General features: G+C 43.5%; 1 protein-coding gene across 1 annotated transcript; it reads right to left on the bottom strand.

Annotated features, from left to right (window-relative positions):
* Window positions 1-378: 378 nt before the first annotated feature.
* On the bottom strand, window positions 379-24,984 carry LOC121874297 (facilitated trehalose transporter Tret1-2 homolog). The gene is made up of 9 exons (XM_042378397.1): window positions 24,859-24,984; window positions 12,067-12,179; window positions 11,654-11,902; window positions 6,530-6,658; window positions 6,203-6,412; window positions 3,760-3,961; window positions 1,523-1,689; window positions 1,053-1,156; window positions 379-915 (listed from the first exon to the last, which is right to left on the bottom strand). Exons 2-9 carry the CDS (start codon window positions 12,134-12,136, stop codon window positions 730-732), a joined length of 1,317 nt encoding a protein of 438 aa, XP_042234331.1. The 5' UTR covers window positions 12,137-12,179; window positions 24,859-24,984; the 3' UTR covers window positions 379-729.
* Window positions 24,985-25,200: the final 216 nt, after the last annotated feature.

Raw genomic sequence — 25,200 nt, 5'->3', positions numbered from 1 at the left:
CGCCGAGAGCAGTCTAGCGACATTAAGGCGCTACACGTCGGAACGAGAACACCTGGAGAGTCTAAGATGATCTAGGCTTACAATAATAAGTAAATCATAACAAAAGTGATGCAATACATTCTAGAATAATCTTATATGAGTAATACATCAACTTAAACAAGAAAATCTCCCTAAAATTGCCAAAATAACTTCTGCTTGAGACAGAAAACAAACATTATAACACCAAATTATGCATCTGCATAATGATAATATTACAAGTGATTCACTTACAATCATTATAATCAGAGAATAAGACGATATTTTGGGGGCGGATACGATTACACTTATGACTATAAAGTATAGAAGTTAGATTATGATTACAATATGATGATAGGTTTTTTAAAATGTTTGATTGTATTTATTATTTGCAATGTTATCATAAAGATGATAAGATTGTGAATTAATAGATAAAAATTATCTTGATTACAATTATGGTTACAAATAAACCATATTAATTGTAATAAATTACCATAACAAGATTATGGTTATAATCAGCCGTATGTCTGCCTATTTGGAACCGGTCCTAGTTGTATGTGTAACAAAACCCTGATTATAAGTTTAAAAACATTTGATGTAACAGAATATGAATATGTACACTCTAGGGCGGAGGAACCTGGGTGGGAACACCTCATTCCGACGCAGCTGCACGTCAAATGCTTAAGGTGTGGTGATGATGGGCCGAAGGAACTTTTAAAATCGACTTATTTCTTCCTGTTTTTTCAGCGTGACCTCCGTGGTGTCTGGACCTCCTAATTGTCTGGTTATCTCCTGTAGTGTCTTGCCCTTCGTCTCCGGCACCACCAGAATACAGAAGATGATGCTGATGGCGCAGCAGGCAGCGAAAAACCAAAAGATGCCGTAAGGTCCAATTGCTGCCTTTGGGGGGATCAGGGAGACGCAATAGAGAATCACATCGTGTTACTTTAATTCAGTTTTCTTTAATACAAGATGAGAGAAAACAGTAAAATGAAAGGGTAAACTCATCTGTAAGGAGAGGTTATATGAGACTGTACCTGTAAAGGCTGGAAGGCGAGACTGACAACGAATGACATCGTCCAGTTGACCATGGAGGCTACACCGTTGGCTGGACCACGCACGTTGAGCGAGAACAGTTCACCTAGACATACTCTTTAATGTTAGTTGGTCAGAGTTGTAGAGGCCAAGAAGAAAGAAGAAGGGGGAGGACGAAGACGAGAAGGAAGAGGAGGAGGAGCAAGAGAAGAAGAAGAGTAGTGTGATAGGTCTTGATGGTATAATGTTTGAATATTCTTAAAAAAAAATAAACGCTTCAGTTCCGACAGTCTTTCTATATGATCGTGTGCAATTGCTATTATCATTGATGAAAATAATGACTTACACATCCCTGAATATATGACCAATTTTCTCCTCTAATATATATAAATCTATCTAAATAATAATTAACACAATTCCTATATAGCTAAAAATCACACCAAAATGCATTCAGTTGTGGTTGGTGACTTACCCGTCATAACCCAGGGGACGGGGCTAAGGCCTATTGCGAACGCTGTTACGAAGACGATGAGGCAAATCAGCGGCAGCCAACTTAAGTTCTCTATCGCTCTATCCTCATCTAGAAACTTCTGGTAGAAAAAGACATCAAGAGCCGCTGGTGGAGGGAATAAACAAAGCCTTAGGTTAAGTTAGGTTTGGTAGTATGGTAGCATGGTAGTGTATGGTGGAGTGAATGGGCGGTGTTCACGAGTTTTGTGGTAGAGCTCTTGTGTGGTAGTATTGTAGCATGGTAGCATGGTAGTATGGTAGTATGGCAGTATAGTAGTGTAGGAGTATGATAGCATGGATGATTGATATTATGCTAGTATGGTAGTAAGCTAGTATAGCTGAATGGCAATATCGTAGTATGGTACCATGGCAGTATGGTAGCATAGCAGTATGGTAGTATGGCCGTATGGTAATATGGTAGTATGGTAGTACTGGACTATGGTAATGGCAGAATGGAATTATGACAGTAGGATAGTATGCTAGTATGGCAGTATGATAGTATGGTAGTATGGCACTTTTATAGCATGGCAGTATGGTAGTATGCTAGTATGGTAGTATGGCAGCATGGTAGTATGGCAGCATGGTAGTATGGCAGCATGGTAGTATGGCAGCATGATCGTATGCTAGTATGGCAGTATAGTAATATGATAGTAGGGTAGTATGCTATTATGGCAGTATGGTAGTATGGTAGTATGCTACTATGGTAGTATGGCAGTATGGTAGTATGACAGTATGGCAGTATGGCAGTATGGTAGTATGGCAGTATGATAGTATGGTAATATGGCAGTATGATAGTATGCTAGTATGGTAGTATGCTAGTATGGTAGTATGTTAGTATGGTAGTATGGCAGTATGATAGTATGGTAATATGGCAGTATGGCAGTATGGTAGTATGGTAATATGGTAGTATGGTAGCATGGCAGTATGCTAGTATGGTAGGTTGATAGTATGGTAGTATGGCTTTGTGGTAGTATGGCAGTATGGTTAGTTTGGCAGTATGGTAATATGGCAATATGGTAGTTTGCTAGTATAGTAGTATGGTAGTATGGCAGTATAATAGTATGATAGTGTATCAGTTTGGTACTATGGCAGTATTGTAGTATGGCAGTAAGCTAGTAAGGCAGTATGACAGTATGGTAGTATGGTAGGGCGTCAGTTTGTTTGTGTGGCACTGTGGTAGAATGGTAGTATAGCAGTATGCTCGTATGGCAGTATGGTAGTATGGCAATATGCTAGCATGGTTAGTATGGCAGTATGGTAGTATGGTATTTTATCAGTATGGTAGTATGGTAGTGTATTGTTATGGCAGTATGATAGTATGGTAGTTTGGCATTATGCTAGCATGGTTAGTATGGCAGTATGGTAGTATATCAGTATGGCAGTACGGTAGTTTATCAGTATGGTAGTATGGCAGTTTGGTAGTATGAACACTTGGTAAGGCTATTGTGCTGACTTAGTGAGATTGTCATGGCGGCGGCGGAGATGATGAGAAGGATTTTCCTGCCAGCCGTGTCCACCAGTGCCCCCGCGACGACTGCGCTCACTGCCATCATCAGACCCACGATGATAGTGTTCACATCCGCTGGTAGACCCGACCCAGCAGTCTGCATGAGTGATGGAATATCGATGAAGTTGACGCAAGCAGACAAGTGCAAACAGGCACTACTCAATCCATTGTTTACCATCGTGAGATGTATAAAACGAAACACTGTATATGGAGCAAGTAACAAGATCACTAGATTACAAGATATTGTAACCGCTAGACTAAGGTTAGAATACAAGTACCTCTAGTAGTACTGTATATCCGTCAAGCAGATGTGAACAAAACTAAACGCAAAGTGTGTGGCCTGGCATATCGCCACAAACTCCAACACTACGTCCTTGACTGTATGAAGATAGAACCTTTTAGGGACAGGTCCATGCCTTGAAGACTCATGATTTTGTACATTTATTTGTTTACTCATATCCTACGTGTGTTACTGTCGTGTTATTGTTGTGGAGTAGAGTCTTCAAGGTCTCAGAGGTCCTTCCTAACACTGCCTGACAACACCTCTCTATATCTCCATTATCTATAGACAATCCCAACCAATGGTAAGCTTGTATGACAATTTCCTGAACATCTCGCCATCTACCATAAGACAGTACTAGCTGTCTCACTATGGAAGTAAACGCTAAGATGCTTGAGTTGCTGGATGTTACCTCACCTTGAATATTAAAGACATGTTAAATAATACAGGAATAGCACCCGACAGCTGCTGTAAGACCATGAGGATGCAGGAGATCACGAGAGGCTTGACGATGTAAGGCTTTTTAAGTTCGTCCATGGACACTGTGTTCTGTCGAGCTTCCTCCTGCGTTTGTCTCATCACGTTCATCTCTGGTTCCACGTCGTAATGTTTACCTGTCGGAGTGCGAGCTTGTTAGTGTGTCTGATTGACAGTCGAACAAATTTATCAGAAAGAGATGAATCTGTACTATGTGTTCCACACACACACACACACACACACACACACACACACACACACACACTACTACTACTACTATTACTATTACAACTACTACTACTACTTTGCTGTCACTCTGAATCGAGTATGACGATCATCCAGCTGTGATACAATGATATGAGTTATTGTGGATGTCACCTAGGTTGGTGAGTTCTGAGGTGACTAACGAAGCCGAAACGGGACCTTTAGGGACGATCACAGATGTGGCACATATGAGGGCTACATCTAGTGCGTCGGGGGGGGGGGGCGGCGGCTGCGTCTTTCCGGCGTTGGCGCTTGTCTACCTCGTTATGCAGTCGCCTTCATTGATTTCACTAAAGCATTCGACCTAGTCGACCATAATATAATCATCAACAAAGCTATTGACCTCGGGCTTCGGAGAAGTCTTATACCATGGCTTACAGACTTCCTCAGTGACCGACGCCAAGCTGTACGCTTCCGAGGGGCTGTCTCCACCTTTCAGTCACTCACCTGTGGCGTCCCCCAAGGCACCAAGATGGGACCACTCTGCTTCCTTATGCTCATCAATGATGCCCTAAGAGAAACCCCTGCTCGCTGGAAATATGTCGACGACTCCACCATTGGGATCAGCGCCAACAATTCTGCTCCCGACTATACCGCCCTTCAGGATTTATTGAACAGTCTCCAAAACTGGGCCACCAACAACCATGTCACCATCAACCATACCAAGACCATGGTTAGGCACATCAACCTCTCCTCCGACATTGTCCCACCTCCTTCCATTACTTTAGGCCCGAACACACTCCAGGTTTTAGATTTCACGAAGCTCCTCGGCGTCACCATAGACAACAAACTTAATTTGAAACCACACGTCAGTGAAGTTGTCAAATCATCCAATTTCCGTCTCCACCTCCTCTGCCGACTCAAGTCCCTTGGAGTTCCTGCACCCGAGCTCCTCAGTGTTTGCACAACATTCATACTTCCCAAGCTCACCTATGCCTCCCCTACCTGGTCTTCCTCCCTAAATGCCACACAACGTAAACACCTAGAAAAAGTGCAAAAGAGGGCATGCAAGATTATTCTCTCCCCTTCCTACTCCACATATCAAGAAGCACTCAACACACTGACCCTTTCGACTCTCACTGACCATCACCACGACCTCATCTGCAAATTTGGTAAGAAGCTTCTACACCATCCTCGACACCGGCTCCTACTACCACCTGAGATCCCTAGCCCGAGAATTGCTGTTCGACACCACAACCGCATCCAGCCCATACGTGCACGAACTGATCTCTATAAGAACATCCCAGTCCCAACCATTGTAAATATTATCAATAACTTGTAATAAACCAGTGTATTCACTCCCAGTAAATACTACTTCTTGCACTGTCACTATGTTGAAATGCCCTGTAGTTTGAGCTTTTCCCCCATCTAGTTATTATATATCTTATTTGTATCACTTATGTTACTTGTATATTATTTGTAATTCGAAACCCATTCCCCAAATATGTAACTGTATATTTTCAGCCTTCTGGCTGCCAAGCTCTTTCAATAAACCGTTAATTATTATTATTATTATTATTATTATTATTATTATTATTATTATTATTATTATTATTATTATTATTATTATTATTATTATTATTATTATTATTATTATTATTATTATTATTATTATTATTACACACACACACACATACACACATCATGCTCGGCGCAGAATACTCCGGCTACACCAACGCTCTCTCCACCCTGGAAATGCCATCCCTCAGTGACCTCCACCACCAAGCACTGGAAAGGTTTGGCCGTGGACTACTGCACCACCCTCGCCATCGCCACCTCCTGCCACCTGCAGCCCCCCACCCAACTCGCGCAGTCCGCCACTACAACAAAATTCAGCCCATAAGAGCCCGCACCGATAGATATAAGAACAGCACCATCCCATCTATTGTTAAAATAATAAACAACTCCTGATTTATGTACTGCACATCCCTGTAAATGTATTCAATGCATATTATATCATTATGTCTAAATTAAATGTAATTCTGTATATTTTCAGCCACCTGCTGCAACTCTATTAATATACCGTTTATTATTATTATTATTATTATTATTATTATTATTATTATTATTATTACACACACACACACACACACACACACACAGTCCTTACTTACCCCTGAAGTACTGCAGCGCTTCTTTGGCTTCTTCTTCTTTCCCTTTGGAGAGAAGATAAGTCGGAGATTCCTTGGTGAAGAAGACCAAGATGAAATATATGACAGGAGGGATGGCAGAGACCAGAGCCAGACTCCTCCAGCTGGTCATAATAGCACCGAAAATATAGGAGTACTCTATGCCAAAAGCAACCATCACCGGCAAGCCCATACCTGAGGAAACCATTGATTATTGTACACATCTGTTGGCTCTGAGACAGGTGTAAAGGCTAAATTAACGGTATATTTCGGCAAATTAATTTCGTTCCTAAAGAGCTTTGTTTACCTTACCTAATGTTCCTCTGATGTCTGGCGAAGAGATCTCCCCTATGTACGTGGGCACAGCGATGCAGGTGACCCCAGCACACACACCAGAAATAAATCTTCCACACATCAACATGGCGAAGTTCTGGGCGAAGGCTGTAGGATATCCATAAGTAATTAACAAGATTGGTGATGATTAAAGTCACACACACACACACACACACACACACACACACACACACACACACATAATGGAAGCCCCTCGAAATCGAGGATAGCCCGCCCAAGAGCCACCTAGGCGTGACCCAGTGTTAAGGAATAGTCCTAGAAGACTGGTCAATCGCCAACTGCACTGGCGAACCATTACCCCGGAATACGATCCCCAATTCGATTAACATCCAAGTTCCCAATTACTGCTGAGTAGACAGAGGCAAATAGCTTAAAGATACTTGCCCGTAGTTTCACCCTGCCCGGAGATCCAACTAGCCGCTCGCTTGCAAGGCGAGGATGCTGACCACACACACACTACTACTACTACTTTTTTTTTTTTTTTTTTTTTTAGACAGTGGCCTCCAGCCTCCCCCAATAGCCACACCTTCGCCGCCATTTATTTACCTTAATATTAAATATCCTAATACATAAGAAGCTATCCTATCTGTGTTAAATTAGTTGAGCCGCAGATCTATGCGGCATTCAGTGACTGTAGCCTCATAGTCAATATCTGCAGCAGTTGTCGGAATAGGGGCAGAAGCTCTCGTTCCCCTGAGTCAGAGCAAAGCCGACCGAAGGAGAGAGAAGGACAGTCGACATCTCATCCAGGCTGTAACATAACTTCTGGGCTGCTGCTTCTGTTCGGAGATCAGCTCCGCGAGTCTGGCGTAGAAACATCTTGCAAGGTTACGGTGACAAACGGCCATGGGATCAAAAATCCTGATGTCGAAGAAAGCTCGCTGTCCCCGCGTCCAGAATCCTCGAGCACTGACGTCCACACGGGCTTCGTTAGATGTGTTTAAAGTCCTGTGTTGGAAGATCTCGCCATCCAATGGAAGGAGGGTCGGTTCTACCATGACGTCCCGGCAGATTTCCTTCAACATATTTGCTGTGAGATCCCTTACCTCGTCATGCCTCATGCATATGAAGCCCCCCTTCTTGCAGACCATGGCGTGATCGCCATCATAGGAAGAGCCACACACGCATTGGGAGGGCAAACCATCGACTGGCCAACCGTACCTTAGAGCAATGGCATCTGTAAATTCTTGTTTGTTAAGGCTGAAACCATTTGCCCTTATCGGTAACGTAGTTAACCAGTTCGAGGTGCCCACCTCCTGCGCTATAGCTACTTTTTTTGTCAAATTTTCTGGAACCTGCAGCAATAGTTGCTGCAACATGTCATTTTGGCAGTGCTGCCGATCTGTCATAATGGACCTACGAATCTTATTTACTTCGCTGGTATCCACTTCCCCTGTTGCATTCTGGGCTATTATGTGATCCGTGAGGGCTGCTGTGAGCTTAAATGAATTTTGATGTTCAGTGTCAGCAATCTCCTCTGGATTAGTTAGTCCCATCCCTCCCAGTCTTGAGGGAAGTGCAAGAAGTGTTCTTTCTGCTGGGGTTAAGTCAGGGTGTTTCACTAGTTTGGGGATGAACTTGACACTGATAGCTTCTTCCAGAGAGTGGAGGAGGGGTCCGATCTCAGGGATGGTACGCATCAGGTAGTTCCAGCGATGCTTGACTCCATGGGTGAATGATGCAAAGGCCGCATGTGGCTCTGTGTTAGCAATCTCAGACAGAGCTTGGATTTCGCTAACCCACTCATTCACCTTTCCCGCTACGTACTCGGTCTTGAAGTCCGTAGTGCCAATTACTGCGCCTAGATGTCTTTGGCCGTCCTTAGTTATTTTGACCTCACTTCCGCCAAAAACCTCCAATGCCTGTTCATAATGTTCTGGCTTCACGATGAGGAAGGACTTGCTGGCGTTTGGGTGGTACCCTATTTGTGGACCTCGCGATGTTACCAGGTCCCACCACTTTTTGATGCACTCCACTTTTCCTGCTCCTTTGCTGTCACTCGGAATCGAGTATGACGATCATCCAGCTATGATACCTAGGTTGGTGAGTTTTGAGGTGACTAAAGAGGCCGATACGGGACCGGCAGGGTCGATCACAGAAGTTGCATATGTGGGGGGCTACCTCTAGTGCGGGAGGGACGGCGGCTGCATCTTTCCGGCGTTGGCGCTTGTCTTCCTCGTTATGCAGTCAGGCTAACCCGAAAGAATTGACACCTTCTTGTATGGTGCTCCTCCAAGTGTTACGGTGTAGAGTAATCGTTTCCCATGTGAGGGGGTCGGTTTGGCACTTTTTCAGGTTTGTCTTAAGAACATCCTTATTTCTCTTCAATTGGCCGCCAGCATTACGTTTACTATTAGTAAGGTGATTCTAAAGTAGCTGGTTTGGCAGCCTACTGTCGTTCACGAGGGTAACATGGCCAGTCCAGGGTAATTGTTCATGGATAATGGTAGTCTCGATGCTCCAACAGTTGGTGTCAGCAAGAATACTGTCATTTGTCCTCTTGTCTTCCCAGCGAAGACGGAGGATGGAACGTAGACTACGTTGGTGGAAGATTTCAAGTGCCTTGATGTGCCTCCTGTATGTATCCCATGTCTTGCTGCCATATAGCAGCATAACTTTGTAGATAATTTCAGCTCCCTACAACTGAAGGCACGGTTTCGGAGTCTTCCAAAGTCTTGGAATACACATTTGATCCGATGATGAGTCTCTTCATCAATGTCTGCATTGGAGGACAGGTTGAAGCCGAGATACCGAAAGTGAGTAGCATTAGTGAGGGTAGTACCGTTAAGCTGGTTGGATGGTAGCGGTGTGGCTGAACCAGGGGAAGGCTCAAAGAGAATCTGAGTCCTGGGTACATTAACCTCAAGGCCGAAGCGTGCATACGCATCTGGGTAGGTGTTCAGGATCTCCTGTAGGTCGCGTTCAGTGTGAGCGAGAAGGGTGACGTAGTCTGCATAATGAAGATCAGTAATAGAAGCTGCCAATACCTTTGGTCTTACCTGGAGTCGTCTTATGTTGAAAAGACCCTTCATCCGGTACCGGATGTCCACCCCGCCGGCTAAATTTGCGCTGGCACGAGTAAGAAAGGCAGCCAAGAAAATGGAAAAGAGAGTTGGTGCCAGTACACACCCTTGTTTAACCCCTGTTAGGTTGGGGAAGAACTCAGACTGGGTGCCATTGTGCAGGACACTGCCGTTTATGCCATCGTGGAGTTGCCTCACAATGGCGATGAATTTTGGTGGGCAGCCAAGCCGGCTGAAGGTCCACCAGAGGGCTTCCCTGTTGACTGAGTCTTAGGCCTTGATTAGGTCAATGAAAGTCATGTACAGATCACGACGCGGTTCTCTGCACCTTTCCTGTATCTAACAGGCAGCAAAGATCATATCAGTGGTGCCACGTGATGGTCTAAAAGTACATTGAGATTCTGGGAGGAAGTTTTCCGCCTCAGGAAGAAGTCGGCTTAGGATAATCTTGCCAACTAAGCACTGCAGCGAGATCCGCGGTAGTTGCCACAGTCTGACAGGTCTCCCTTTTTCTTATAAATATTGACGATTGAGGCGTCTTTAAGAGCTCGGGAAATTTCCTCCTTTTCCCTTATATTCTCCAGGAGAGAGTAGAGTCGGCTGGTAAGCAGAGGTCCTTTTGGCTTGTACACCCAGGCTGGGATTCCATCAGGCCCAAAGGCTTTGTAATTTTTCACTTGTTTGATGGCAGTAGCTATCTCATCCAGGGATGGAGGATAGCTGAGGTGGGTCAGCTCTGGATGCTGAGGGACCTGCTGGGTAGTCAAGACATCCACATCGGTGTTTCGGTTGAGCAGTGAATGGTAGTGCTCTTTCCAGCGCTGAGCCTCCTTCATCGTCTTTAATTATGGAGTTACCGTCGGATGAGCGGAGGGGAGCTGCGCCACAAGTCATTGGCCCATAAAATTTTTTAATGGAATTGAAAAATTGGCGCATCTTGTGCTGATCTGCAATTTTTTGTGTTTCAAATGCTTTATTTTTAAACCAGCCATTTTTTAGATTGCGAAGTTCCCGCTGGGCCGCCGCTTTCTTCTTGTGAATGGTATCAGCTTTGGTCCGAGACTGAGGGTTGTCCTGCCAGTCAGTTAAAGCAGCACGTTTATCACTGATGAGTACATTGATTGCCGGGTCATTTTCATGAAACCAGTCCTGGTGTATTCTTTCGATCTGGCCGAGGGTCTTTGTTAGTTATTGTCATGGCAGTGTTGAAAATATCCCATTCGACACTGGAATTTGCGTTTTTTGTTGTTGGGTTGTTTATCAGCCCATGTTCGAGCTGCTCTCTGAAAGCATGTGCTACCGCTTGATCCTCCAGACGCTTAGTGTTAAAACCTCTTCTGGAGGCTTGCTGCCTTCGCAGTTTTGAGGCAACGTGAAGTGAGAGCTTGGGTCTAACGAGCCGATGATCAGTGTCGCAGTGGTCCGAGCCAGGCATGGCATGGGTGATGAGGATATCTCAGCAATCTCGTTTTCTGACAATGATGTAGTCAATGAGATGCCAGTGTTTGGATCGTGGGTGTTGCCACGAACCCTTGAACTTGTCGGCCTGCCTAAACAAGGTATTGGTGATAGTAAGGTTGTGTGCAGCACACTTGCTGAGGAGGAGTAGGCCGTTGGGATTCACTTGTCTAGTTCATTTCTCCCTATGGTTCGCTGCCAAATGTCAACATATCTACCAACTCTGGCATTGAAGTCACCAAGGAGCACAACCTTGTCTTCTCTGGGGATATACTGTAGGTTAGCACTCTGTCGAGGTCGGCATAGAAGGCCTCCTTGATATCATTCTCTGCATCCAGTGTTGGGGCATATGCACTGACAAAAAAGGCTTCACGTGAGTGATTCAGTGGGACTCGGCGCCTCATGAGGCGTTCGTTGATCCCAATAGGCATTTCAGTTAGCCTGTGTAGGATGCGTTGGCGGATGGCAAAGCCAACTCCATAAATGCGGTTTCTCTCCGCAGCAGGCTTACCCTTCCAAAAGAAGGTACACACACACACACACACACACACACACACACACACACACACACATCCGTCAATATAACCTACATTAGACTCACATATAAACACCCAGGCTCCCACGAAGGGCAACACAGAAGCCAGCATCGCGCCTCTCCTTCCCAGGGTGTTGACACACACCCCACCCAAGAGCCCCCCTATGATACCTCCAAGGTTGATGGTGGAGGAGAACCAATTGTTTTGATCCGTCGTGATAACCAGAGAAGAGTTGGTGGAATTGTTCATGAGTTGGTGGCTGGCGGAGGAGGTGTAGGCTAAACTGGTGCTGAAACTGAATCCTCCCAGAGAGACTGTAATGGGAAAATGTGTGTATTAAGACACAATTTGTGTAAATATTAACCCCAACCAAGTTTTTCACCTGATAATTAAACATACTAATGCTTTTCTTATATTTAAGCACAAACACGTGTAACTATTGAAGGAAAGATTTCATTTAGGACAGAGTGCAGTATACCTGAGAGGGCGGCAATGTACTGAGTCAAGTGTGAAGGCAACTCCGATGTCGACTTTCCAATGTCGTCCATGATGACAGTATGTCTGTCAGGTCCTCACTGGTTCTTTGTTACTCTGAAATTAAACACACAAAAAAACAACATTAAACGATTTCAGTAATATTAACCTGGGTTTATATCCAGCAACAGAGGGTGGCGGGATATCTGGCCAGGTGAGGTCAGTTTTGTTGAAGACCAGTCCTCCCTACCACCTTTTTGCCTCCCGTATGGAACCTAACCTAACCTTAAATCCCTCACGTAGCATTAATCATGAAGTGAACTTAGGAGGGAGAGGAAAACTCTTTTGTTATCACTATTAACCAACGTATTTGCTCGCGACGCTTAGTTTTAATTCCGTAACTCTTCAATATAAACAATAATCAAAGCAATTATTTACCGTTTTCTCATTTTACAATTTCACTATATTCGTGTTACAAAAACTATACTTTCTAGTTGTGTAGTTGTTTACTAAATATTAGCTGTTACGTCAGCTTTTTGAGTCTCGAATGTTTGCAAGAAATAAAAAAATCAAAGCAATTCTTTATCCATTTACCAATTTATTGATATTCAAATATTACACAAAAATATATGATTCCTCGTTACTGAAAAATTTCCTAATATTTCAGTGATTACGTAGTCTTGTTTATACAGGCTAGTTGATGATACTTGCTGCCATCATTCTTGCTCTGAATAGCGATCCCTGGTAACAAACTATTATCATTTATACGAACATAAATTTGTATTCTATGTTAATTTCATTAATTTTATTGAGTTATAATATTATAATTGCTTGGATTATCTGAAGATTCGACACGCCAGCTGGTATAACTTGTTTGAACATTCTAATGCTGCCTGCCTGGGTTAGGTTAGGTACCGTTTAGGTGTCTTATGAACAGGTAAAACAAGCGGGGGTTTATCTAACATTCACTACCGCACCAAAACCACTCACCTCATGCAGCCAAACCATCTATACGCTTATTATAATCTTAAGCCTTCCTAAGATTGAGGTAGGAGCCTCTCTACATCACCACCACACTGTATCACCACCTGTATCACCACCCCTCTATATCACCACCACACTGTATCACCACTACTGTATCATCACCACACTGTATCACCACCACACTGTATCACCACCACACTGTATCACCACCAGTGCCGGATTAAGCTTAATAGGGGCCTGAGGCGCAGATCAGCTTGGGGGCCCCCTACTAGGTAATCCATCCCGCCACATAATCCAATATAAACATACCCGTTCCTCATATTTCCCTTCCAAATTATCCATTATTTTGCACATCACATAATTCTTTGATCATTCATAACTTATTACTGAAGTTATATACATCATTGTTTACCTGAAATTGTCCTCCAATACGAAAGTCTGGCACCGTACCGTCCGTACGTCACAATGGATCAGCTAAGTGTCGTCAGCTATTGTTGTCGAACAGACTAACAGTTGCCACACACCACTACCGAGTCACTAAAATGTATATGTATGATCCAATTGGACACATTAAGAACGAAATTGTTAATGGCTTACTTACTAATTGACCATTTAATGGCATATATAACTAAATATTTTTATCCTTAGAATCTGGGGGCCCCTAAGAGTCTGGGGCCTGAGGCCAGTGCCTCATGGTTAATCCGGCCCTGATCACCACCACACTGTATCACCACCACACTATATCACTGTTCTAGGTCCTTTAACCTTTGATTCCGTCTGGGTTAATGAGGCTGGAACATGTATATTATATAGGGTTTTAGTAGCGAAACCCAATTGTCTGTTATCCATTTATTTAGGAACTATCTCAGATACAGTTCCACGTGTATATCATCGTAACTTATCACTGTAGCTATGAGTGGTAAGATGAGGACGGAGGCTATGTTAAATAGCTCTGCTAAATACGTCCGGTTGGTGCGAGGGGTTGAGTAACAATGCCGCAGGCAACCGGCTTTCAAACGCTGACCTTAACAGTCACTGAGGCGCGCCTCCAGGAACCTACCCATCACGTGATATGACCATGTCACCTTACAGCCAGTGGAAAGTTACAGGGGGTGATATGATTATATAAACCCAATGTACTGCCCTGACATTTTTATAAAGACTAAGGGGCTAATACATGGCTCGGTCACCACCTTCCGAGCTTCCACGAGGAATAAACTAATCTCGTAGAATACATCCTATACATAAACCTAACCATGTTACAAACATATGTGTATTGTGTAGACACTAAGCTGGGGACTCTGGAACCGTAGGCTCATCAACGACTGGGATCCTAGACTTAAGTGTCTTACGGACTAGTATCTTATGTACAATGTTCAACTTGGGAGACACTGACTTATAATCGCAAAAAAAAAAATATCACTGCCAGAATTAACACTATAGGGGGAATGGTTAAACTCGGTATTGCAAATCCCCGTACAAAATAAAACGACAGATGATCATCTAAATCAGCAAATTGTGACTCTTTCAAGTAAGAAATAACTGTCAACTTTTCTGAGACAATATTAAGTTCATCAATAGTGAAGTTAAGGTCTTGAAACAAAGGAATTAAATCTGAAGTAAGATTTAAATTCAATGCAAAATGCTGATGAGAAGGCAAGGTCTTCAATGAACTACAAGTTATCTCACAGTAATCCGGAGCCTTATAATAACCTTTCACAAATAACTACTTACCACCATCGTGGCATTTTAAAATTACATTAGTTTCATCAGGAAAGAAAAAATACTGCACATTATGTAGATGTGCATGAAACACAGTTGACTGCAGCAGGAATAAATGCGAATACATAGGCTGGACATACGTGTAAATGTAAATATGACGATGTACACCGTGATAATACCCTCGGATCATCCACTGCTAGCAAGGTATATTATTCATCTAGTAGCAAAAGTTCTTTTGATCTATCCAGAGTATACAGTGTGTCGTTAACATACCAAGGGAAGGGTTCCAAATGGCATGCATTAAATTTATGTTGCCCTAGCAGAGGCATGTAGATAAGAATAGCATTGTGCGTGAGAGTTGACTCCAACAGAGGGTAATAATATTCTACCTCATGAGTTGTGAAAATTGGAGTTAAATGATAAGTCAACTTGGCTATTTGTAATGCTTCAAGAAGAGTCTTCACAGGCACAAGCTTTGCATCCACTCGTCCTAACCCAGCATCCACGATGCTTGTGATTAGTTAATTTTTATTAGTAATCATATCCTGAACAGAATCTTCTGCACCATGCAAATACTCAGAAAAATATAGGAGCCACTCCAACGTAGGGACTGAATTCATTAACTTATACACAACCCAAGATAAATTGTTAGACTCCGAAATGATCGCATTAACTTTCGATTCCAAGGCAGTAATTTCATGAAAAGTTTGGGTAATAACACGATTTCGTTTAGAAACAGCTTGATCGACAATGTTCATGCGGTCTCCTAATTTAGCTACATCCTCGGCAGTCGCTGTGCCAAATAGAGTGCTTTGTATAAGACCAACAAAATTAAACAATCCTCGCTTTCTTCATGTTTGGGAACCCACTTTCTTTGCAAGATCATCCTGAGACGCTGGAATAGTGTTTCCGACAGCGACGAGAAGCTTGTGAAGGGTTCTGAGACGAAACAGCTGAAGCTCAACAGTTTGTGAAACCATCGTCGAAATGTTTGGAGTTGTACGGAGATCATCAAGGACAGTCAAAGCTGTCTGTAGTTGAGCGTCAATGGTTTCCATCTGGCGGGGAAGCTTGAGCAGTCCGTGCAACTCATATTTTATGTTCTCTACGTCCACAACAACGAGAATGCGTCCAAGGAGTGCAACAAGCGCACCTGGCTAAAGGAAATCTGTGGACATATCCGTCAACACAACGGTGCCACAAAGCAGTAGGAGCAGCACACTGATGATCCAAGCCATTCTGTAAAAGTTTTAACGTATTTTAATATTTGTTTGCAGAACGAAGTTTCAAACGATGATCATTAAGCACACTCTGCTTGTGCACTGTTTAAAAAGATGCGTCTATGATATCATTAACATTTGTCTGGAAAGATGTGTCTATGACATCATTCCCATCTTTGGGTAGTAAATCCTTATGGCCCTTTTTAAGACGATCCGCATGCACGACATCTGCGGACTGTGCATTAGGCTTCCAAATTTTAAACTTGTTGCCCGCTTCTTTGGCGATAATGCGGAATGGACCAGAAAATTTGGCCGAAACCTTAGAGCTCCTTTCAGGTTCTCTCACCATAACAGCATCGCCTATTTCTAACACGACAGGCTTAGCTTGTTTATGTTGCTTAAAAATCATTTCAGCGCGTGAAGCTGCTAAATGTTTCTGTACTTGGCCATGAATATCTGTAAAAACGCTGATCTGTTTTGTCGCGAAATCATCCACATTATAAAGAGGGCATGGCTTGTCTGTAAGTACATCATAAGGCAGATGGTTGTCTATGCCATAGACATTGTCTATTAGACAATGTAGTAGGATGATTTGCCGGTAGAGCTATTAATCGACCCATTCATAGATGCTGCAACTTGTGATAACCAATCTTCCCATGTGTATTGCATATCACACACAATCGGGCGAAGTATCTCTAGGATTTTGCGGTTGGCTCTCTCGACAAGGCCATTAGCCTGTGGGTGATAGGCTGTCATAAAACTTTGCTTTATTCCATATTGGACACAAATTTGCACTACTAGCTGATTCTTGAACTCTAATCTATTGTCGGAGAGAAGAACCTTGGGCGTAGTATGTGGACATATAAGATTCATCACTAATGCATAGGCCACAGATTCGGCTGTTTTATCCTTCATTGGGACCAAAACCACAAATCTAGAAAAATGATCCACACACACTAGGACGTACGAGGATCCCTGATGACTCCTCGGAAGTTGAAACAAGTCTATGGCGACTGTGTCAAACGGGCGGTCTGGTGTAGGATATTGTAGAATTGGAGCCGGTGACCTTGTAATACCCTTATGCTGAGCACATGTCAAACACTTAGCAATATGTAATTCTATGTCTTTCTTCATAGTTTTCCCCCCCAAAAAAAATTCTAATTTCCGCAAGGCACTTGTCACGTCCTTGGTGATCTGCCTGAGGAACATCGTGGAACAACGTTATAATCGTTTCACACAATGTGTCAGGTACGACTATTTGTGTAACAATACCCTTAGACGTCTTTTTGGATCGATGGAGTATGTTATATAGTAATTCAAACTGACTGAGCGGAAGAATCAATTTAGGAAGCTTACTTCCTCTCCCGACTCTAAAGCAAAAATGACTGCAGACCAGTCACCTTCAGCAGCGTCCCGGATACTCCTTGGAAATCGGCATCAGTAAGTCTAAATGAAAAATCTAGGTGAGGGAATCTACGTTGTAACTCTTGATAGGATGGCAAAGCTAATACATTTGCGCATGCACCTGTATCAATATCCAGAGCCAATCTGATAGACCCAACTCTTTGTTGAGCGCCGCTATTAAAGAGTCTGCCACAGAAGTGCTGTCCTATCCCACTTCGTTCTAGGACCGGCGCTGGTCTTCCCCCGACTTCTTATAATGATAACGACGTGCTCTACACTGCTGTGCTACCTGGGGTGCTCCTGCGTCCACGCTTCTTGCTCTTTGCATCATAGCACAATCATCCGTTTTGTGAGAGGCCGACTGATGGAACTCACACCACATATCTGCTTTCGGGCCTGCCATAGGCGTAGTCTTTGCCGCTGCTGCATGTCTTGGATGATCCATGTCCTTGCCTCCATAATACCACACAGTATCACCACCACACTGTATCACCACCACTCTGTATCACCACCACACTGTATCACCACCACACTGCATCACCACCACTATAATACAACACTGTATCACCACCAAACTGTATCACCACCACACTGTATCACCACCACTCTGTATCACCACCACACTGTATCACCACCACACTGTATCACCACCAATCTATAATACCACAATGTATCACCACCACACTATATCACGACCACTCTATAATACCACAATGTATCACCACTGATGATTATGATAACGTAAAAAAGAATATCCTCACCTCTTATGCTATCACGCCAGATAGATACCGGCAGAAGTTTCGTAAACTAACCAAAACATTTTCACGCACCTTTGTTGAGTTTGCTCAAGAAAAGCTTAGGTTTTTCAAGAAGTGGTTAGAGGCTACAGAGACCTCCACATTTCAGGATTTGTTAAACTTGGTAGTCCTGGAGGAGTGGAAGAGCAAGATACAATTTCACATCTTGAAGCATGTGGAGGAGCGTGGAGAGGTTAATTTAGGGCGTGCGGCTGAGCTAGCTGATGCGTACGCCTTGCTGGTGGAGTCACTGGGCAGTAGGGAACGTGGTACTTTCCGGCATGTTAGGTCCTCCTCTGATGATAACCTTGGAGACGTGAGTGGTAGGTCGAAAGGTCCCACACCTACCCCACCCCCTGATGCAATCAAGTTTTATTGTTTTTACTGTAAAAAACCAGGCCATACGATCCAGTCTTGTAAACACCCAGAGTGTCGAACTTCTAAAAGTAGTTCCCTGGATCCCAAATTCAAACCAATAGCAACCACCAATGTGGAAAGGCCCCATCAGGATCTCTTCTCTTCATTCACCTATGAGGGAAAAATTTCAATCATAGAGGGGTCTCGTTCTTTCCCTATTCGTATACTACGTGATACGGGCGCAGCACAATCTTTCCTCCTGTTTAACGTCATTCCTGATATATCTACCGCATTTACTAATGAGAGTGTTCTAATTTCAGATCTCTCATCCCATTCTTCCTATCCTTTAGCTAAAGTGCACCTCCAATGTGCCTTGATTACTGGGGAAGTGCAAGTAGCCATTAGGAAAGATCCAATGCCTGTGAGCGACATTCATTTATTATTGGGTAATGACTTGGTAGGAGATCTAGTGGTTCCCAACATAAAGACAGTCGACTCTCCCTTACCTGTCAACTCCACCACTGACCTTGAAGAAACTACTCCTCACCTTTTCCCATCTTGTGCTGTCACCCGGTCACAGAGTATGCGAAATGGGCCCTCTTCATCAAAAACCACCTCCAATATCTTCCTACCCACAGAAGATCTGTACAATAAGACCATTAGTAAGGATGAGCTCATTAAAGCCCAACAATCTGATCCATCTTTGAATAAACTTCATCATGCAGCAGTTGAGGGTAAAGATTTTAACACCCTTCCGTGTTTTTATTACCCATCTAGACACGTGGTCTGAAATACATCGTGGTAATTCCCTCCTCAGTCAGACCAGCATTAATTGCCCTTGCCCATGATGGTATTTCAGGACATTTGGGAATCCTGAAAACATATAAAAAGCTCCTCCAACACTATTACTGGCCTGGACTTAGGAAGGATGTGTCAAAGTACCTAAAATCTTGTCATATTTGTCAAATGGTAGGAAAACCAAATGAAAGTATACCAGCAGCTCCCATTAAGCCCATCCCAGTATTTTCTACACCATTTGAAAAGATTCTTGTGGATTGTGTGGGCCCATTACCAAAGACTAAGTAGGGAAATCAATTCCTGCTCACAGTTATGGATACCAGTACACGTTATCCTGAGGCTTTTCCCCTTAAAAGCATCACTTCAAAAAATGTAATCAAACCTCTTTTGCACCTTTTCACTTCAGTGGGCATTCCTAAAGAGATCCAATCCGATCAGGGCACCAATTTTACGTGCAATCTTTTCAAACAGGTGATGAAAGACCTCAGTGTGGACCATTGCACATCTTCGGCTTACCACCCACAATCCCAAGGTTGCTTGGAACGGTTCCATCAAAACTTTCAAATCAATGCTAATAAACTATCTCCCCTCAACTATATAGTCCATACTCCTGATCGCAGAAAAGATTCACAACTTGTTCACATTAATCTCATGAAACTTTACCATTCCAGGCAGTCAGAGGAAGACATCCCAGAGGCTATAAGCCTACCTGTATTGCATACGGTTTTGTCAGGGCCGGAGCCGGAGACAGATGACATGGATCTATTGGAGAATTTAGACTTCCCTCTACCTAAAGAAAACCCTGCTAACAGTCACATACTCAACAACTTGGATGAGTATTTTTCTGTTCTGAATCCATCTCAAGCAAAAGATCTCACTAAGTTATTATCAACATTTCCTAAAGTCACGTCAGACCTCCCAGGGTTTTGCAATATACTTAAACATGATATTAAGCTAATCTCAGATGATGTACAACCCATTAGGCAATCAGCATATCGACTAAATCCACAAAAAAAAGAGATTTTGAAAAAGGAGGTAGACTTTTTGTTAAAACATAACTTAGCTGAGCCTAGGACCTCCCCCTGGGCTTCACCTTGCCTTCTCATTCCAAAACCCGATGGCACTTTTCGTTTCTGTACCGATTATCGTAAAGTGAACCAGGTCAGTGTCCCAGACTCCTACCCGTTACCTTTGATTGAAGATATAATAGACAGCATAGGCTGTGCAAAATTTATTACTACAGTGGACATGTTGAAAGGATATTATCAAGTGGGACTCACGGATAGGGCAAAAATAATCTCGGCATTTATAACTCCATTTGGCCTTTTTCAATATTTGGTTATGGCGTTTGGCTTTTCTAATGCTCCGGCCACATTCCAGAGGGCAATCAATTACCTGATTCAGGACCTAGATGGGACGTTCGCCTACCTGGATGACCTGGTGGTGGTGTCGGACGGCTGCGACGAACATCTGGTGCGTTTGGAGATACTGTTCGCACGACTGCAAGAGACTGGATTCACCATAAACCTGGCTAAATCTGCTTTTGGTCGGGCCTCAGTGACTTATCTGGGACATATCGTTGGGCATGGTATGGTAAGACCCAAGGACGCAAACGTTAAAGCCATCTTGTCCTTCCCCACTCCAAGGACGAGGAAGGAACTCATGCGCTTCCTGGGGATGTGCAGCTACTACCGTCGGTTCTGCAGTAACTTCTCCAGCGTGGCCGGACCCCTCACAGACCTTACCAGTTCTGCGGTCCCTTACATCTGGAACCAGAGGTGCGACCAGTCTTTCCACCGCCTCAAAGCTTTCCTTGCCTCCAAGCCTGTAGTCCACCCCCTGACTACACCTTGCCCTTCCATCTGCAAATCGACGCTAGCGGTGTCGGAGTGGGAGCTGTGCTCCTACAACCCGACCCAACCACTGATGTCCTTCACCCTGTGGCATACTACTCCACCAAGTTGAAAAAACATCAGACCAACTACTTGACCATAGAGAAGGAGGCCCTGGCTCTGGTGTTGGCAATAAAGAAGTTTGAATGTTACCTCCAATCTCGCCCACAAACAACCCTAGTCTTCACCGACCATAACCCGCTCACGTTCATCCAAACCAACAAGACCTCCAACCAGCGAATCCTCCGCTGGGCTCTCCTCACCCAGCCCTATTATCTACAAGTCCGGCACATAAAGGGGGTGGACAACCTGATTGCGGACTCCTTATCCCGAGCTCCAGTGGAAATGCAGCAGCTACTCTCCAGACGCACCAGGTGATCACCTCCTTCGCGCCCGCACTATGGAGGTCTTTGGAGGGGGGGGGTGTGTTACGAACCACGCCATCAATTGTCATGATCTACCTACCCAGCACTACGAACCACATCTATTGTCATGATCTACCTACCCACCACCACGAACAACGCCATCTAGGGACGAAACCCGAGTATGACTAGTCTTAGTTACCACTCCGGGGTTTCCCTTCTCCATATCCTGGTTGTTGCGTCACCTCCTCCAAGTCTTCCTCATCAGCTCCAGATCGAGGAGAGTTCAGTTCACTCTGGGAAGTGACCACACTAGGATCACCTATCCTGGAAACCTACGGCACAGTGACTACCTACCATCTTCTTCAATACTCAGCCTTACTCGTCAGCCATCTCAGCACTGCACTTGAGTATTTTGTAATCATATATTGCCTCCCACCTCCCCTTACTTCTGTTTGTTGTATGTTGTATAAATATGTATATACTGTTAAGCCAATGTTACGTATGTTTAGGTTAAGTATGGTTAAGGGTAAATTATTGAAAGCTGAATATTTTGTTAAGGAATTTATGGTACTTTATTATACACAACAAAAATTCGCATCCTTTGTCTACCCCTTTTATAGTCTGATTGTCTTTGTTTTTTTATTGTTGTTGCCTGTTGGGATCTGGGTAGACTTTTAACTATATTCTAAATCCCCAACTCGTAACAGTCACCACCACACTGTATCACCACCACTTTATGTCACCACCACTCTATACCAACACTACACTGTATCACTCACCACACTTTATGTCACCACCACTCTATATCACCACTACACTGTATCTCTCACCACACTGTATCACCACCACTTTATGTCACCACCACTCTATATCACCTCCACACTATATAACTCACCACACTGTATCACCACCACTCTATATCACCACTACACTGTATCACTCACCACAGTGTATCACCACCACTTTGTCACCACCACTATATCACCACCACACTGTATCACCACCACTTTATGTCACCACCACTCTATATCACCACTACACACTGTATCACCACCACTTTATGTCACCACCACTTTATCACCACTACGCTGTATCACTCACCACACTGTATCACCACCACTTTATGTCACCATCACTCTATATCACCACTACACTGTATCACCACCACTTTATGTCACCACCACTCTATATCACCACTACACTGTATCACTCACCACACTGTATCACTCACCATACTGTATCACCACCACTTTATGTCACCATCACTCTATATCGCCACCACATTGTATCACTCACCACACTGTATCACCACCACTTTGTCACCACCACTATATTCTCACCACATTGTATCACCACCACACTGAATCACCACCTCCCTATTCACTACCACTTTATGTCACCACCACACTATATCACCACCACACCGTATCACTCACCACTACACTGTATCACCACCACTTTGTCACCACCACTCTATATCACCAACACACCGTATCACTCACCACTACACTGTATCACCACCACTTTATGTCACCACCACTCTATATCACCACCACACTGCATTACCACCACTTTGTCACCACCACTCTATATCACCACCACACTGTATCACTCACCAATACACTGCATCACCACCACTTTATGTCACCACCACTCTATATCACCACCACACTGCATTACCACCACTTTTTCACCACCACACTATATCACCACCACACCGTATCACTCACCACTACACTGTATCACCACTACTCTGTCACCACCACTCTATATCACCAACACACCGTATCACTCACCACACTGTATCACCACCACTTTATGTCACCACCACTCTATATCACCACCACACTATATCACCACCACCCTACTTACCACCACGTTATGACATCACCACACTCATGTGTTATGTGTGGCAACAATGTTATGAATGCATTTGTTATGCAAGTTCATGCCATGTCAAAGTTCGCAATAAGTTCCTTCCTGTGCTCGTGTGGTATGAGACTCCGAGTGTTGTGGTGGTGGAAAGTGAACCTCACCATCGTAGTGCCTCGTTACCACATTGCTGAACTAGTCTGCGTCCGATCACCCAGCCTTACCACAACCCTGGCCTCGGCGAACACCAAGCCAGGGGGGTGTCGAAACTTTGGATTGTGACTGTACAGAAGCAGTAGATATCTCACAAGCAGAGCCGGATTATCACTGGCTGACCCCCCCGCCAGTCTCCGGTAACTTCCAGATGATCGGGTATGTTTTCACAGCTTGAGTCCACACTTCGAATATATAGTCGGCACACTACCAGTGTACACTTCCTTAGTCTTCTCACTTTATATTAATAACAACAATTCCACAATACTTGCACAACAATTGTCTTACGTTGTTCTGCTAGGCTTAATCTTTACACTAGGAACAGAAGCAAGCGACTAACTCCTAGACAGTCGCGTGCCTTGCCAGACACTTCTTGAACATCCTACAATCACTCTGAGACGCCTGGGAGATTCTAGACCGTTCTACTCTGATCGAAGCTTACAGTAGTAAGTAAATCAGAACAATGCAATTCATTGTAGAATATTCTTACATAATTAACACATCAATATATACACGAAAATTTCACTAAATTTGCCAAAATATCTGCTGCTTGGGACAGAAAACAATCAAAACACCGAGTTTACAAAATATGATACGATAATTATGCCTCGGCATAACAGTATATATATATATATATATATATATATATATATATATATATATATATATATATATATATATATATATATATATATATATATATATATATATATATATATGCAAATAAATCACTGTAGTTGCTTATTTCAGTGAGTACAGACTGTACTCACCCCTGAAGATGTGAATTACACGAAAGCGCTTGGGAACTTCGTGTCCTTGTGGTTATCAGTATATATATATATATATATATATATATATATATATATATATATATATATATATATATATATATATATATATATATATATATAACTCCGAGATAGCTGTCAGTGATATATAGTATGGTAGTATGGCAATATGCTAGTATGCTAGTATGGTAGTATGGTATTTTATCAGTATGGTAGTATGGTAGTGTATTGTTATAGCAGTATGATAGTATAGTAGTTTGGCATTATGCTAGCATGTTTAGTATGGCAGTATGGTAGTATATCAGTATGGCAGTACGGTAGTTTATCAGTATGGTAGTATGGCAGTTTGGTAGTATGAACACTTGGTAAGGCTATTGTGCTGACTTAGTGAGATTGTCATGGCGGCGGCGGAGATGATGAGAAGGATTTTCCTGCCAGCCGTGTCCACCAGTGCCCCCGCGACGACTGCGCTCACTGCCATCATCAGACCCACGATGATAGTGTTCACATCCGCTGGCAGACCCGACCCAGCAGTCTGCATGAGTGATAGAATATCGATGAAGTTGACGCAAGCAGACAAGTGCAAACCGGCATTACTCAATCCATTGTTTACCATCGTGAGATGTATAAAACGAAACACTGTATATGGAGCAAGTAACAAGATCACTAGATTACAAGATGTTGTAACCGCTAGACTAAGGTTAGAATACAAGTACCTCTAGTAGT

The sequence above is a fragment of the Homarus americanus genome, unplaced genomic scaffold (genome assembly GCF_018991925.1).
Source record: "Homarus americanus isolate GMGI-L3 unplaced genomic scaffold, GMGI_Hamer_2.0 scaffold26488, whole genome shotgun sequence".
NCBI lineage: Eukaryota > Metazoa > Arthropoda > Malacostraca > Decapoda > Nephropidae > Homarus > Homarus americanus.
Note: the sequence above shows the minus strand (reverse complement) of the source record. Positions and strands in the feature narration are given on the sequence as shown.

Bases quoted from the DNA above. Each gene is read 5' to 3' on its own strand.
- LOC121874297 (XM_042378397.1), bottom strand. From the start codon at position 12,136: ATGGACGACATTGGAAAGTCGACATCGGAGTTGCCTTCACACTTGACT. The intron at 11,903-12,066 runs GTATACTGCACT...TTCCCATTACAG, and splicing joins GTACATTGCCGCCCTCTCAG to TCTCTCTGGGAGGATTCAGT. The intron at 6,659-11,653 runs GTGAGTCTAATG...GATATCCTACAG, and splicing joins GGGAGCCTGGGTGTTTATAT to CCTTCGCCCAGAACTTCGCC.